The sequence below is a fragment of the Pleurodeles waltl genome, chromosome 12 (assembly GCF_031143425.1).
Source record: "Pleurodeles waltl isolate 20211129_DDA chromosome 12, aPleWal1.hap1.20221129, whole genome shotgun sequence".
In the NCBI taxonomy this organism is placed as follows: domain Eukaryota; kingdom Metazoa; phylum Chordata; class Amphibia; order Caudata; family Salamandridae; genus Pleurodeles; species Pleurodeles waltl.
Genome location: NC_090451.1, coordinates 204,288,033 through 204,304,912, shown reverse-complemented (window position 1 = coordinate 204,304,912; position 16,880 = coordinate 204,288,033). Strand labels below are relative to the sequence as shown.

Here is a 16,880-nt window from a genome sequence, read left to right as displayed (position 1 = left end):
AAAGTACAGTAGCGCCCAGAGGTGAAACCCGTACAGTGCCCTCAGGCACCAGCTACTGTCTGTCACTAACCAAAGCTCTCCTTCCCTCCCTGCCTGGCTCCCATTGGCTGATCCATGCACTTCCCATCACTCGCATCTCCTCATACGTGTCCATCAGTAGACATCTCACACTAACAAGTGCCCTCTTCCCCTCGGTGCTCTTACTCACTGTCAACCGGTGCCCGATCCTCCTGTCGTGCCCTAGTAAGAGCTTCTCACACTGCCCATACTGCCTGCTCTTTATTCTGCCCACCAGTGACTGCTCCTCACGCTATCCACCTTTGCCTGCAGTTTGTAGTGCTCAACAGTGCGCTCCACTCATGCTGCCAAGCGATGCCCCGCCCGCTTCTCACAGTGCGTGCAAGGGCAAGCTACTCACCCTGCCTAGCAGTGCGGAGCCCTCACCCATCCAGGTGGATGCTACTTGCACTTCCCACCATGACTTCTGCCACACCACCCATGGGTGGTACCTTCTCAAACTTAGCAACAGTGCCAGCTGCTTGCATTGCCCATGAGAGCAGGTTTCACATAGGTCCCAATTCTCCCACTGACCACCACCATCTCATCATTGTATCCACCCGTGTCAGAATGTCACTGCTCATTAATACCCACTTCCAATACTACACACCATTTGCATCACGATACAAACCACTACGTGAGTCTTACAGTGCCTTGAATACCGTGTCCTCCTCAGTGTGCCTACTGGGACCTGTTTTCTGTTTGTTCCCAACGCAACACTGTCATCTAGTGGCAGGTCAAGGAACTACTACCATGTGCCATTACCTTACATTTTCCACTAATGCCAGCTCCTCACACTGCCCGTAATTGCCAGTTGACCGCTCTGGCCACAGTTTCAGGTTACTTAGAGTGTCCATCCTTGCCATCTACTCGCACTGTGCACCACTGATTCACACTGTACACCAATTCCTACTTTCCACTCTGCTCACTATTAATGGTGGTAATGTCCTCACGCTGCCGATCGCTACTGCCGAGAAGTGCCAGCTCCACACTCTGGACACCAGCATGTCCTCACAGGTCAGGCATTGTTTCGCACACTGCCACCAATAGAAGTTCCTTTCACTACCTATCAGTGCTAACTCGTCACAAAGTGTAATGGAGCCTAATCATCCCAGAGCTCCCCAGTGCCTGTTTTCTGTTTATTTGTATCTCCTTCCACTCATCTTCTGGCTCTGTGTCCTGCTGCCTTGCTACTCAGCTCTTGATGGTGTCCCAGCATTCATTGGGATGCTAGCACAGGCTCCCTAGCAATCTGGGTGTTGCTCTCATGCTAAACTTAGCATGAAAGCAGCGCAATAATTCGTCTGAGTGGCTTGGACTGCCACTCAGACAGTGCACTGGGGTCTGTGCAATTTCTCCAGTCTGGCTGTGCAACACAGCCTTGTTGGAGAAACCTAAGTGTGCAGGTGTGTTTGGCCGGCCTAAGACGGCTGGCCAAAGGCACATGCGCACTTAGTTGCACTCCACTCCCTCTTCCCCTTTTTGTGATCCAGCCCACTTCTCCCTTTACTGCACTCTTAGTTGGGGGGGGGCAAAGTGGGGGTGACAAGAGGAGTTGCCCCTGAAAACTAGAAATCCTTCCTACAGTGTTTGTGCATCCATGCTGTAATGGGTAGGTCGCTCCCCATGCCGCTGCAGCTCCTCCAGCTCCTCCAGGTTCCTGAGTTCCTGAGACCCACCTCACAGTAAGTACCCCCCACCTCCCAGCCCCTCGCCCTGCCCCGCGCTACTCACCCTCTCTCCTGCTCCTGCTTCTTTTCCTCCTCTCTGTCTCTTCCTCCTCGCTCCTCCTCTGCAATCTTCTTCTGTGTTCTTCTGTTCTTCTGTGTTCTTCTCTTCTGTTCTTCTGTGTTCTTCGGTTCTTCTGTGTTCTTCTCTTCTGTTCTTCTGTGTTCTTCTATTCTTCTGTGCTCTTCTCTTCTGTTCTTCTGTGTTCTTCCGGTCTTCTGTGTTCTGTTCTTCTGTGTTCTTCGGTTCTTCTGTGTTCTTCTCCTCTGTTCTTCTGTGTTCTTCGGTTCTTCTGTGTTCTTCTCTTCTGTTCTTCTGTGTTCTTCTGTTCTTCTGTGCTCTTCTCTTCTGTTCTTCTGTGTTCTTCCGGTCTTCTGTGTTCTTCTCTTCTGTTCTTCTGTGTTCTTCGGCTCTTCTGTGTTCTTCTCTTCTGTTCTTCTGTGTACTTCCGGTCTTCTGTGTTCTTCTCTTCTGTTCTTCTGTGTTCTTCGGTTCTTCTGTGTTCTTCTCTTCTGTTCTTCTGTGTTCTTCGGTTCTTCTGTGCTCTTCTCTTCGGTTCTTCTGTGTTCTTCGGTTCTTCTGTGTTCTTCTCTTCTGTTCTTCTGTGTTCTTCCGGTCTTCTGTTCTTCCGGTCTTCTGTTCTTCCGGTCTTCTGTTCTTTTGGTCTTCTGTTCTTCTGTCTTCTATCTTCGGCCTTCGGCTCTTCTGCCTCCTCCGTCTTCTTCTCCCCGCGCCTGCCCTCCAGCTCCTGCCTCATCCCCCTCCCCCACTCGCCTCCCCCTCTCTATCACCCCTATCTAACCCGTTCGCTATCTACCTCCCTCACTCCTCCTATCTACCTATCTCTCTATCTATCTATTTCTCTATCTATCGATTTCTCTATCTATCTATTTTCTCTATCTATTACTCTATCTCTCCCCCCCTCCCACCACCCCCTCTATTACCTATCTCCCTATCCTCTCACTCTACCTCTCACCCTCACCCACCTCTACAACCCCCCCTCCCCTATCTTCACAACCCTACTCCTATCTCTCTCCCTAATCTCCTAAACCTCCTAACACTCACCCCCCTCCACCCTTAAACCCCCCTCCCCCAGCTCTTCTCACTCTACCTGTCCCCCCCTCCCTCGCGCTTTTCCGCCGCGACCTCCTGCACGCCCCCGCCCCCCAGCTCCCATTCGCCCCCAGCTGACCCCTCCCCCCCCTCCTACCTCATATGGCGGCCGCTGCGCGACAGTGGTAGCGACCCTTGACCCAAGGGTAGGTCGCTCCCCCTGCCGCTGCAGCTCCTCCAGCTCCTCCAGGTTCCTGAGTTCCTGAGACCCACCTCACAGTAAGTACCCCCCACCTCCCAGCCCCTCGCCCTGCACCGCGCTACTCACCCTCTCTCCTGCTCCTGCTTCTTTTCCTCCTCTCTGTCTCTTCCTCCTCGCTCCTCCTCTGCAATCTTCTTCTGTGTTCTTCTGTTCTTCTGTGTTCTTCTCTTCTGTTCTTCTGTGTTCTTCGGTTCTTCTGTGTTCTTCTCTTCTGTTCTTCTGTGTTCTTCTATTCTTCTGTGCTCTTCTCTTCTGTTCTTCTGTGTTCTTCCGGTCTTCTGTGTTCTTCTCTTCTGTTCTTCTGTGTTCTTCGGTTCTTCTGTGTTCTTCTCCTCTGTTCTTCTGTGTTCTTCGGTTCTTCTGTGTTCTTCTCTTCTGTTCTTCTGTGTTCTTCTCTTCTGTTCTTCTGTGTTCTTCCGGTCTTCTGTGTTCTTCTCTTCTGTTCTTCTGTGTTCTTCTCTTCTGTTCTTCTGTGTTCTTCGGTTCTTCTGTGTTCTTCTCTTCTGTTCTTCTGTGTTCTTCGGTTCTTCTGTGTTCTTCTCTTCTGTTCTTCTGTGTTCTTCGGTTCTTCTGTGCTCTTCTCTTCGGTTCTTCTGTGTTCTTCTCTTCTGTTCTTCTGTGTTCTTCCGGTCTTCTGTGTTCTTTTTTTCTGTTCTTCTGTGTTCTTCTCCTCTGTTCTTCTGTGTTCTTCGGTTCTTCTGTGTTCTTCTCTTCTGTTCTTCTGTGTTCTTCTGTTCTTCTGTGCTCTTCTCTTCTGTTCTTCTGTGCTCTTCCGGTCTTCTGTGTTCATCTCTTCTGTTCTTCTGTGTTCTTCGGTTCTTCTGTGTTCTTCTCTTCTGTTCTTCTGTGTTCTTCGGCTCTTCTGTGTTCTTCTCTTCTGTTCTTCTGTGTTCTTCCGGTCTTCTGTGTTCTTCTCTTCTGTTCTTCTGTTCTTCTGTGTTCTTCGGTTCTTCTGTGTTCTTCTCTTCTGTTCTTCTGTGTTCTTCGGTTCTTCTGTGCTCTTCTCTTCGGTTCTTCTGTGTTCTTCTGTTCTTCTGTGTTCTTCTCTTCTGTTCTTCTGTGTTCTTCCGGTCTTCTGTTCTTCTATTTTTCCAGTCTTCTGTTCTTCTGTCTTCTATCTTCTGCCTTCGGCTCTTCTGCCTCCTCTGTCTTCTTCTCCCCGCGCCTGCCCTCCTGCTCCTGCCTCATCCCCCTCCCCCACTCGCCTCCCCCTCTCTATCACCCCTATCTAACCCGTTCGCTATCTACCTCCCTCACTCCTCCTATCTACCTATCTCTCTATCTATCTATTTCTCTATCTATCGATTTCTCTATCTATCTATTTTCTCTATCTATTTCTCTATCTCTCCCCCCCTCCCGCCACCCCCTCTATTACCTATCTCCCTATCCTCTCACTCTACCTCTCACCCTCACCCACCTCTACAACCCCCCCTCCCCTATCTTCACAACCCTACTCCTATCTCTCTCCCTAATCTCCTAAACCTCCTAACACTCACCCCCCTCCACCCTTAAACCCCCCTCCCCCAGCTCTTCTCACTCTACCTGTCCCCCCCCTTCCTCGCGCTTTCCCGCCGCGACCTCCTGCATGCCCCGCCCCCCCAGCTCCCATTCGCCCCCAGCTGACCCCTCCCCCCCCACCTCATAGGCAGGCCCGTCCGCGTCTGGCCCGCGCCCAGCGCCACGACCCCTGGTCCCCAACTCCCCCAAGCCCCGCTGTTCCGCTACGACCCCACCACCCTCCACGCCCTCAACCCAGGACGCTCCAACACCTGCTTCCAAGCTCACCCCAAACGCACCCATGGACCCTTCGCCTGCAACTCCTGCAAACGCATCTCCCACCACGCAACTACCACGACCACAAGCCCACGCGCCATCAACCACCTCAAGTGCATCCTGGTCAACGCTCGTTCCGTCCACAAGCACGCCGTTGAACTCTGGGACCTCCTGGACTCCACAGCCCCGGACGTCGCCTTCATCACGGAGACCTGGATGAACGCCTCCTCTGCTCCAGACATCGCCACCGCCATCCCCGCAGGCTACAAGATCTCCAGAAAAGACCGCACCAACCAAGTAGGAGGAGGTATCGCCATCGTCTTCAAAGACTCCATCAGCGTCACCACCTCCACCGAAGACAACCCTCTCGCCGCTGAACACCTGCATTTTCAGATTCGCACCGACCCGAGGACCACCCTCAGAGGATCCCTCGTCTACCGTCCTCCCGGACCTCGCGCCTCTTTCAGCGACGCCATCGCCGACTTCATCTCCCCGCACGCCCTCGCCTCACCGGACTACACCCTCCTAGGCGACCTCAACTTCCATCTGGAACAAAACAACGACCCCAACACCACCACCCTGCTCGACAACCTCGGCCTCAAACAACTGGTGAACACCGCCACCCACATCGCCGGACACACGCTCGACCCTATCTTCTCCGCTAGCAAACACGTCTTCTTCAGCCACACCTCCGCCCTACACTGGACCGACCACAGCTGCGTCCACTTCACATTCCGACGCGAGACCCGCCACCTCCGCACTCAACCCATCCCTCGTCGACAGTGGAACAAGATCCCTGAAGAGCAACTCTTCTCCGCTCTCGCCGCCAACCAACCCACCCTCACCACCGACCCCAACGACGCAGCCCTCAACCTCACAAACTGGATCTCCAACTGCGCTGACAACCTTGCTCCCCTCAAACGCACGCATTGACAGACCAACACCAAAAAACCTCTCTGGTTCTCTGACACCCTCAAAGAATCAAAGAAAACTTGTCGCGCCCTTGAGAAGGCCTGGCGCAAGGACCACACCGCTGACAACATGACTGCCCTCAAGAACGCTACCCGCAAACACCACCACCTGATCCGCGCTGCCAAAAGGAACTTTTTCACCGACAGACTGGACAAAAACAGCCACAACAGCAGAGAACTCTTCAGCATTGTCAAGGAGTTCTCCAACCCCAGCGCCAACGCCGTCACGCCCTCACAGGATTTGTGCGAATCCCTCGCCACTTTCTTCCATCGCAAGATCAGCGACCTCCACAACAGCTTCAGACACCAGACGCAACCAAACACCACCGAACCCGCATCCCCGGCCATCACCCTCAACAACTGGACCCACATCAACACGGAAGAAACCAAATCCATCATGAACTCTATCCACTCCGGCGCCCCTTCGGACCCCTGCCCGCACTTCATCTTTAACAAAGCCGACGACATCATCGCCCCGCACCTCCAGACCGTCATCAACTCTTCTTTTTCTTCTGCTACCTTCCCCGAATGCTGGAAACACGCTGAAGTCAACGCCCTACTAAAGAAACCTACGGCTGGCCCGAGCGACCTGAAAAACTTCCGCCCCATCTCTTTTCTGCCTTTCCCAGCCAAGGTAATAGAAAAGACCGTCAACAAACAGCTGACCACCTTCCTGGAAGACAACAACCTGCTCGACCCTTCACAAACCGGATTCCGAACCAACCACAGCACAGAAACCGCCCTCATCTCAGTCACAGATGACATCAGAACCCTGATGGACAACGGTGAAACAGTCGTCCTCATTCTCCTCGACCTCTCGGCTGCCTTTGACACCGTCTGTCACCGCACCCTAATCACCCGCCTCCGCTCCACCGGGATCCAAGGCCAGGCCCTGGACTGGATCGCCTCCTTCCTCGCAAACCGTTCCCAAAGAGTTTACCTCCCTCCGTTTTGCTCAGAACCCACCGAGATCATCTGCGGCGTACCTCAAGGCTCATCGCTCAGCCCGACACTCTTCAATGTCTACATGAGCCCCCTCGCCAACATCGTACGCAAGCACGACATCATCATCACCTCCTACGCCGACGACACCCAACGTATACTCTCCCTCACCAAGGACCCCGCCAGCGCCAAGACCAACCCCCAAGAGGGTATGAAGGACGTCGCAGATTGGATGAGGCTCAGCCGCCTAAAGCTGAACTCTAAAAAAACGGAAGTCCTCATCCTCGGCAACACCCCGTCCACCTGGAACGACTCCTGGTGGCCCACGGCCCTCGGCACCGCACGACCCCCACAGACCACGCCCGCAACCTCGGCTTCATCTTGGACCCTCTTCTCACCATGACCAAGCAAGTCAACGCTGTGTCCTCCGCCTGCTTCCTCACCCTCCGCATGCTTCGCAAGATCTTCCGCTGGATCCCCGCCGACACCAGAAAAACCGTGTCCCACGCCCTCGTCACGAGCCGCCTGGACTACGGCAACACCCTCTACGCCGGGACCACAGCCAAACTCCAAAATCGCCTGCAACGCATTCAAAATGCCTCAGCCCGCCTCATCCTCGACGTACCCCGCAACAGCCACATCTCCGCACACCTGAGACACCTACATTGGCTCCCAGTCAGCAAAAGGATCACCTTCCGACTTCTCACCCACGCACACAAAGCCCTCCACAACAAGGGACCGGAATACCTCAACAGACGCCTCAGCTTCTACGTCCCCACCCGCCTCCTCCGCTCCTCTGGCCTCGCACTCGCTGCCGTCCCTCGCATCCGCCGCTCCACGGCGGGTGGGAGATCTTTCTCCTTCCTGGCGGCCAAGACCTGGAACTCCCTCCCCACCAGCCTCAGGACCACCCAGGACCACTCTGCTTTCCGGAGACTCCTAAAGACCTGGCTGTTCGAGCAGCGATAACCCCCCCTTTTCCCCTAGCGCCTTGAGACCCGCACAGGTGAGTAGCGCGCTTTATAAATGTTAATGATTTGATTTGATTTGATAATGAACATAATGTGTGTGAGAAATTGAGTTGATGGTTGACTGAGGTGTGAGCTCTGGTCACGCAATAGCCACAATCCCTTGAAAGGTGAACCACAAAATGTCACTAAATTAACCTGTGCTTAATCCTGGGTTGCTTGGCACAAAATGCAGTCAGGCTTAACTTAAAGGCAATGTATAAAGAATTTATTCAGCACACAAGCAGTAATAAAGTGAAAAAAACAACACAAGAAAATCACAAACCAATGCAGTAAATTTTAATAAACCATTTGACACCAAAACAACAAAAGAATCCAATCAGGAGAACCAGAGTTATGAATTTTTAAAGTTTTAAGTGAAAGCTAGCCCTAAAAAGATTCCAAGTGCCAACCACAGACATCTAGTAATGCAAGACCATGTCAGTCAGAAGTTAAGGCTGACCGCAATGCAGAGAGGTTCAGATACAAGAAGTGGATTGGGCCCGGTCAGTGCTTACCTTCGGACTTGGAAAAATTCTTGAAGAAGAATGTCTGAGAAGGTAAGGTTCAGCAGGGCAAGGCTGCAGGAGGTGTCCGAGGAGGGAGCTTTGCAGCAGCGGCTCGCCAAGGTTACAGGGGGCGGGGTGGGATGGCACACGGGGGAGGAGGGTGGGTCTAAAGGAATTTTAATTAAAAAAATAATAATAATAATATACTTCTGCGACACTTTTTGCCGCACAGCTCCTCTCTTCCCTCCTGCCTTGCGGCCAATCCTGACGCTGGTCAGAGCAGCATTAGGAGTGGTGGGGATCGCCCAGCTCGGGCACACTCCTAGGCAGACCAGGAGCCTGTGCAGTCTCTCTTCAGCCTGGCAACTGTGTTGCCGGGCTGGAGAGAGCCTACTGAGCATGTATGTTTGGCCGGCCAGCAACGGCCGGCCAAATATACTTGCACAGTGAGGGGAGTGCACAGTGCACTCCCCTCACTGCTCGTCACCCCATGGCCCCGCCCCTTCAAAAGGAAGTGACAATAAACATAGTTTATTGTCCCATCCATGTGAAAGGTTTGCAGCTTCTGTTGCTGGCAGGGGGGGCGACGCTCCTCCGCCCAAACGAAGGAGCCGCCACTAGAGCTTTGTCGTGGATGTCCTTGGGTTAAAGCTGCAGTGAAGATTTCTATGTTTGGACTTAGTGGGATGCGGCAGAAGGCTGTAGCCAAAGACAGTTCCACAAGGTTGGATACCCCTCTAGCCAAAGACAGCTGAAATGGATTTGCTGCTGTGGAGAAGTACGTAGCGGGAGAAGCCGCAAAGTCAGTCCAACCAGCGATGCACCTCAGGTGGATAGGCGAGCAGGTTTGCCCAGGTCTTGTCCTGGTTCTCAGAGCACTTTTTGGCCAGATTTTGTCCTCAGTTTTAGAAATTGGCCATCTTGGCACCAATAACACCACAACCAAGTGTCCAGGACTGATGGGACACATCTTGGAGGTTCAGGACCCACTCAGGCTGGGTCCAGGTGTAAGTCCAAGATGGTGGGAGCCTGTTATGTCCCTGTGTCTATGACCATTAGGCCAGCAAACTAACCCTTGGAGTCAGTTCTGGTATTCCTGGGTGCCAGAGTAGAGGCAGGGCTCAACAGCAGGTCTGGCCCCTGAGGGTTCAAGGCAGGCTCCAGACAGCAAAGCAGTCCTTTCGGGTACATCAGCAGTCTGGAATAGTGCACAGCAGTTCACAGCAGCAGGCCGTCCTCCGAAAGTCCTTCCGCAGATCCAGTAGTGAACTGAAGAGCGGGTCTGAAGATCCTCTCTTTATACCTTCGTGCCCTTTCTCTGGAAGGTGGGAGTCGCTTCTGGAAAGGTTCTTTTGAAGTACATGGAATTTCATGACTCCCCTGCCCTAGCACCAGGCTGGCTGCAAGGACAATAGAGGGTTGTTGGGCTCTTTGTGGGAAAGAAGAACACAGGCTATTCAGGTGTAAGTGGGACTATGCTTAGCTCCACCCCGATCCTGCGCGCAGATGGCCCAATAAGGCACACCTGTTCCCTTTATTCTGTGACTGCTTGGGAGGAATTCACAAAGGCTGTCAGCTACACCCAGCCATGTGACCCAAGAAAGGCTGCAGGCACAAAAGGGCTAAGGGCTGAAAATGCCAACTTTCTAAAAGTGGCATTTTCAAACTTCTAATGAAAAATCCAACCTTACCATTGGAGAGGGTTTATCATTACCATTTCATAGGTACCAAACATAATATATTTACTTTCTCTGAGTTTGGAATTACAGCCGATTACATGTAATGAGGAATCCCTAATGTTACCCTGTGGGAGGGGTAGGCCTTACAGTACTGAAACATGCTTTTTGGAGTTTTTCACTACCAGGATATGTAAAACCTAAAAGTACATGTCCAACCTTTTAATTACACAGCACCCTTCCTTATGGGCTACCTAGGGGCTACCTTAGGGATGACATATGTGATAAAAGGGGCATTTAAGGCTTGGCAAGGGGTTTAAGTGTCAAATCGACATGTCTGGTTAAAACTGCAATGTGCTACTTAAGTGGGTGACATTATAAGTGCTGCAAGCCCATTGATAGCATTAAATTGCTCACCACCCCTCCCTTCAACATTGGCATTTCCCTGCTTCCCCTATAGCTTTCACGCTGTACCGTCCCTCTCCTGCCCGTCTCCATCCAATGTATTTAAAATGTTTTTTTTTTTGTAACCTTTTAGGGGGAAGGATGAGCAGCTCCAGTTTTCCACTGGTTTGTCCCTTTTTAAAACGCTCCTTTATGCACCTTTTTATATTTTATTTGTTTAAACATACCACTCCAAGATGGGAGTCCGCCACCTTAAAACAGTAAATTAAAAAAAGCACATATGCACCCATCTCATTGGGCCACTGTAGCATCTTGATGCACAATGCACAGGGTAACACGTGAATCTGTACATCATAGCAATGAGTAATTTTTCCAGCACCACAAGTGGTCTTTTTTTTCTTTTCGCCAATGCTGAAGAGTATTAGAAAAAATGTTTTGGCAAAGCCAAAAGACCATTCCATTTGACTTTGTCATTATTTGTTCTCTATCATGCATTAAGCTCACACCAGAAATACTGTACTGTGACTCCCTGACACGCAAACCACTAGTCTATTGATTGTGTGGTATAAATAAAGCAGCCTGGCTCACATATTGGTTAAAAGCAGAGAGCTCCAATGAAGATAGTTTTAATATTACATTGAGAGAAGTCCTCATGAATGACCTGGGATACCACTAAAGTGGAACTTCTGGAAAACCGAATATTCTTGCAATGGGCATAAGAAAGAAATCCGAACAGATTCGTGTTAGAATTGTGAGTAGGAGTTATTGGATACCCAAAACAGTAGACAGATGTGTAAATTCTTTGCTGTGTCATGTAAAAGTTTTTTTATTTGTTTTTTTCTCTGTTTTTCACCTGCAGAATTGGTCTCCTCCAGGCTGTGAGAAGCTGAACAAGTGTTTGACTCCTCCTGCGTCCAAGCCCTGGAAATGCAGTTGGCCCCACTGACTCCTGATTCCTGCCGGCTGGACTGACCCGGCGAAGCGATGGTTGTGAATCATGGGGCTTTAGTGCTGGGCCATCTGCTGACTTTCTGGCTAGCTTTCCTTCAAGGTCTCCTGTGCTTCCCTGCTGCCCCTGTGTTGGGGCATCATCCCGTTCCCACTTTCTCGTTGTCTTCTTCCACAAAAGGTTGTCCAAAAATACAAAGGTAGCTTCTTTGGAAATACTCCAGACGTGTTCTGAAGAACAGAAGGTGCAGTCATCGAAGGGCTGCATTCAGGTCTATCGCCAAAGAGTTCACAAACATTGAAAGACCACAGGTAACTAATGACTTCAGTGAATCCCCCTTAAACACGGTTCACCATGCTAGAAACCTCCCCCTTAAGCGTGGTTCACCATGCTAGAAACCTAACCATTCGCGCAAACCTTTAGAATAGGAGTTAGAAACATGGGTTCCTGGGTTTCTCAGGAATCACATTTTTAATTAAACAGACAATTTATATCTTTAAAACTGTTATTGAACAATTCAATGGTTTTTCCTTGGGGAACATTTTACAAAAAACCTAGATTTTCATTCTTTTTCTACACCCATCTGTGCCTTACTTTTGCCTATTTCTGGTCTATAGAAAACTTTTAAAAAGCTGTTATTGCGTAAGTAGAAAATGAACAGAAAATAACACACTCAAGCAAGAGGAGCATTTCAAATAATAATCACCATTTAAAGGTATATAAACAGCGATGCATAGGTTTTAAACTTCCTCAGAAAACAAATGAAAGCATCCAGCCTAACAGGGTGAGTAATTAATGATAACTTTCACCGTCTGGGTATCTGTTCACTCAAAGAAAGCAGAAGATTGGCTGCAAATCTACCGCACGCATCGGAAAAAAAACCTTTAGTCACAAAACGCTTGTTAGTGTCTCGTTGCTTAATTTAGATTAGAGACAAAGACAATTTGAGTGGGTCAAGGGGCTTTTATCCAAGGTGCCCACATCGACGCACAAGATAGTTCATTTTGTTGCAGTCATAAAGATCAAACTGTTAGATCTCTTCTCATAGGCAGTGTTTTTTGTGAACTTATAGTTCATCTTATGAGTGAAACAAATAATTTGATGGCACATGAGGAGTGGCAGACCTTTCCCATCCGTCCGGTTACCTAGAGACCCTGCGCAGCCCATGCGGTGTCCTACCGTGTGCAGCCCTCTTTGAAGCAGTGCTCTCTGTTTTTCAGATCTCTGTGTGACGTTAACCCTACCCTTGTACAACATTACCAGTGGTTTATTTGTACCAGTGCTAGCAAGTGACTGGCACCAGCCCTCATTTATGGGGGCCAAGACCTATTCATTTTTCAGCACCAGAATTTGAGACGCAGCAGGAGAAAGATGTCAGAAAATTGAGAAACCAGGTGTAAGACAAGGATAGGAAAACAGTGACGAAGGGAGAAAGCAGTGATGAAAAAGAACAGGAAAGATTGAGGCGCTACGGAAGGAATCGTAAGGTGGTGGAACAAAGGAGCGTGTGATAGACTCTAAATTAGGCATCTTTGGTATTCAGCATTCGGCAGCGCCCAGGCCGGGTTGCTGAGTAAAACTTTGTGCAGCTGCACTTTTTTAGTTTAAATTAGACACTAGACAATACAATAGGAAACATTTGTCTAGAAAGTGTGTATTTAAATAAAAGTACATAATTTCTATCTCGCCTGTAGTCAACGGTGAGCAGCGTGTAATGCACGGCTTTTAAGGATTCTCATGTCTCAGTGAGTAGGGTCACTTAACCGCATTGTCTGTGGTGATATGGTCTTTTATCAAGGCGACCTGTACATACCGTTTACTTGTTTGTTTCTCCATGACTTGAAGAACTTTTACAAAGTGTACTAATATTAGGGTGTTGCTATCTATATTTTGAGGATGTCTTAGTTCATAAACCTCTTTTGCTCATTGTTCTCATTGCTGATAAGAGCAGGCTTCCATAAATTGAGCCGAATGATCTAAAAGAGACCAAAGATTTTTTCCTAAATACTCTAGAGCCCCATGATAGCTCTTCCATGACCATTCCCTCTTTTAATGTGTTTTTAAGTCCAGCTGTACATTTATATATCTCCGGCATCTTCAACTGCGGTACCTGAGAAGATAATGAATACAGATTCTCTCTACTGTCCACTTTAAAAGGCACCATTTATACATTTCCTTGTTGTGCCATCTGTAAGGAGCAGATCTTTGAATCCTACTACTTTCCCAGAACCAACCTGTGCCTTTCTGCCACTGACTGAGATGAGTGGACCCAGAATGTGGCTGCAAACTTCCTCTCAGGAGCTCTCCTTCGATAAAGAAAGGTGAAAGGACTGATGTCTCCTTCACATCCCTGCCAAGCACACAAGCATCTAATGCAGCCTCTGTCTTGCAATCGAAATGTGGCCCTGCCGCCTTAGATTCTAAACCAGTCTCACCCCAAAGTATGGAATGAATTACAGCCTGGCAGTTTGAACTCTCTGGAGTCGGTGCTGCAGTAATCCAGCCTGGCCAAGATACAAGCAGATACGATCAATGGGCGAAAATCTTTAGTGAGAAAATTCAAGATTTGTTTCCTTGTTTTCAACAAGTACAAACCGCTTTTAGCAACCAAGGCAATCAGTGGTCAAAGGACAGGTTTTCAATTGTTACCTCCAAATATTTAACCTTGACAGCAGGTAGTGGTGCAGGTTTCCCATCTGATGCCTCACTTGAGAGTGGACATCTTCCTAGTACATTACGCGTGGGAGACAGACAGCCTCAGAGGATCTGAGACCGCAGGGCTATTAAAGATTGCAGATAGAGAGGCCGCAGCCCATGCAGAAATTCAAAGGTCATTTTGGCCAACTTGGATGACACATGGACTGCAAAACATAAAACGTACAGGATGCTCAAGACATGCCGTGAACGTACTATCTTCTCTAGGAATTACTGCTGCAACATTCTTGATTTTTGCGATGTTATTTTTTAAGATAAGTGAGTTTTTACATAATATTAAACTGTTCCTTATATGGCCCTTCGTACCTTTTCTAGTGCTGCCATTTCTCTGTGCTGCAGTAACAGGTGCCAACATTACCCATTTTGTGGTACTTAGTTTACAGATCTCGAAAGTCGGCTTTGCCGAGATTTAAACTCCTGCTCATACGCCATCATGCAGCATTCCCAAAGATCATGTATGTCAACACAAAGGCAAGGATCAGTGAATCCAGGGCAAAGGTGTGAAGATGAAGCACAAAATATCTGTGTCCGCAAACAAATCCCAGGGCTGACCATCAAAGCTATTGTACAGCACAAGTTTAGATTCCACACACACTGGAAAACAAGAAAGCAGGCCTCAGTCAGAAGAGATGGACGCACGCCATGAATTTGTTTTACAAATGTACCCCTCTTTGTGCTGTTAAGTAATCTTTGGACATTGTGTAATTTGTGAGTCACGCAGCTGGTATCAAGGTGCTCTAGCAGTATCAACATACAGTAGTATTTAGTCTATCATCTTCTCCTGAGAGGTGACTCTAAGAAGGAAGAAAAGACAAAGGAGGCAACATTGCTGCCCTCCCATGGCAGATCAGAACTAAAAAGGCAGCAAAACCAGGGCCCCATTGTTACAAAAGGATCTGCTTCTGGTTTGGCTCATCTTTCCGAAGGATACTTGTGTGGATGATTCACACATGATTTATGTGCTCTGAAGGTAATTGGGTAGTTCCCCAAGCAAAAGGTCATCACAGAAATGTTGACTGCTTTTATAATATTAAATCAATCAGTATTAAATCATTCTGTTTTTACTTGAGGTCAACAGAAAATGTTGTAGGCCTTGAAAAAACCTCGAATCAAAAGCCTATCTCAGATGGTCTTGTATCCGTAAGTGAAGAGCAGATTCTACTCTTGATCAGTTTGATTCGTGGTGTTCTAGGCCGTCAGCAGAAACATTATCTTAGTCGTGTGCATATTTTGGAAAAGACGTTCCACAAAATAAGGTAGCGTTGCATTCAGCAAACGTTGAAGACCAGAAAGTTTCATCCACTAGATAGTACTACGGTCCTTACCTCACAAAGTGTAATATGAGGAGTCAAATCAGGACTCGCAATTTTCTGAAGGTTTTCCTTTTTTTGCTATCAAATAATGGGAGAAATTAAAATGGCGTTCAATCATTATTGTCTGTGGATCCCTATTTTCCTTAAAAGATAAACATGATGTGTCTTCAATGCAAAGACTCAAATCATTATAGGAGTATGTTATCTTTTTGTTCAGCAGTAATCCTAATTTTGCCTTTTTCTCTTGGAATATATTTTCTAGTGCTCCTAATAGTGGTCACTCTTGCCTTCAAGTATGTTATTCTAAAATCTCTGCTTTTTCATGTTTGGTTGAAGCAAATTAGAATGTGCGGAACTCAATCTACACTCACAGCAGTTAATTATCAAACCTAATAGCAATTTTAGTAGGTTTGTTTTTGGTTACTAGGGTGTCTCACATTGGGTAGGCTAATTTACAAATATTACTACTAAAGAGAGTTTTTTCCCTAATTTCTGCAATTGTTTGAGACTGAGGCAACTAATTTGTTTATGAACAAGAAAGACAACGATAGGTCAACAATAACTTACTTTATATGCAAGTAAAAGGAGAAATAACTCAGACAGGAATGACATAACAGGATATAGACAGGCCCACTGGAATTGTGCAGCACAGGAGGACCAAATGATGTGGCAGGATTGACTAAGCTATGCAGTACGAATAGGAAAATCTGTTCCATAATACAGAACATTTTGTGATAGTATTGCCTTATTGTTTTGTACTTTTCTTGTCTATGCTAACGTTTCCCCTGATTAGTACTAGTTTAACAAGCACGTACAACAATAAGGAACTAAAAGATGAACAGTCAACCTTTGCGGAAGGCCTTCCACAGCATGGGAAAACAGGTTGCCACATTTTTAGTAACTCTTGATCCGTTGGAGCTACAAACAAATTTTGTTTTAGTGAAAACCTGCAGATTATGCAACAAATGATGGATTATATGGCAAATGTGACAACTCTACAATTATGTGGAAAATGCTGCAGTATAACACAATTCTAGTAACCCTGGATATAGAATAATGAATAATATGTGGCTAGAATGTACTCTGCCCTGATCCACTCAGTTCATTATTAAATCACCCCATTTGTTCATTTCTGGGATGCATATGGCATGATTTAGGTTGTCTGGCACATTCACAAGCAAAGCAATCAGGTCACATTTGGAAAGTTTGATTAAATAGTAATTTCTTGAGATTTATGAACTTAAGACTGGCACTTGTGACTTCATAAACTTTTCCAAAGAATAAGGAAATAGAAAAGACATTAGAAATCCGATTTTAGTGTGGACTTCCCAAATATTTATTCACAGAGAATATGTTCACTTGGAGAGAATAATTCTTCTCCAAAACTCAACCACTCCAGAGCTATTAGAAGAATTTTCACGATATACTGTAAATCTTGAATATGTCTAAAGCAACCAGATTTACTCTTGAAATGTGCTTCCGGTGACAGGTTAAAACAGCAAAAGATGATGTGGAATGCT

General features: G+C 47.8%; 1 protein-coding gene across 1 annotated transcript in view; it reads left to right on the top strand.

Moving 5' to 3' along the window:
* GALNS (galactosamine (N-acetyl)-6-sulfatase) overlaps window positions 1-15,478 on the top strand; it is a 205,772-nt gene extending 190,294 nt beyond the window's left edge. The window contains exon 14 of the mRNA XM_069216492.1: window positions 11,243-15,478. Coding sequence (XP_069072593.1) covers window positions 11,243-11,329 — 87 coding nt within the window. The 3' untranslated portion in view covers window positions 11,330-15,478. The remainder of the gene's footprint in view (window positions 1-11,242) is intronic.
* Window positions 15,479-16,880: the final 1,402 nt, after the last annotated feature.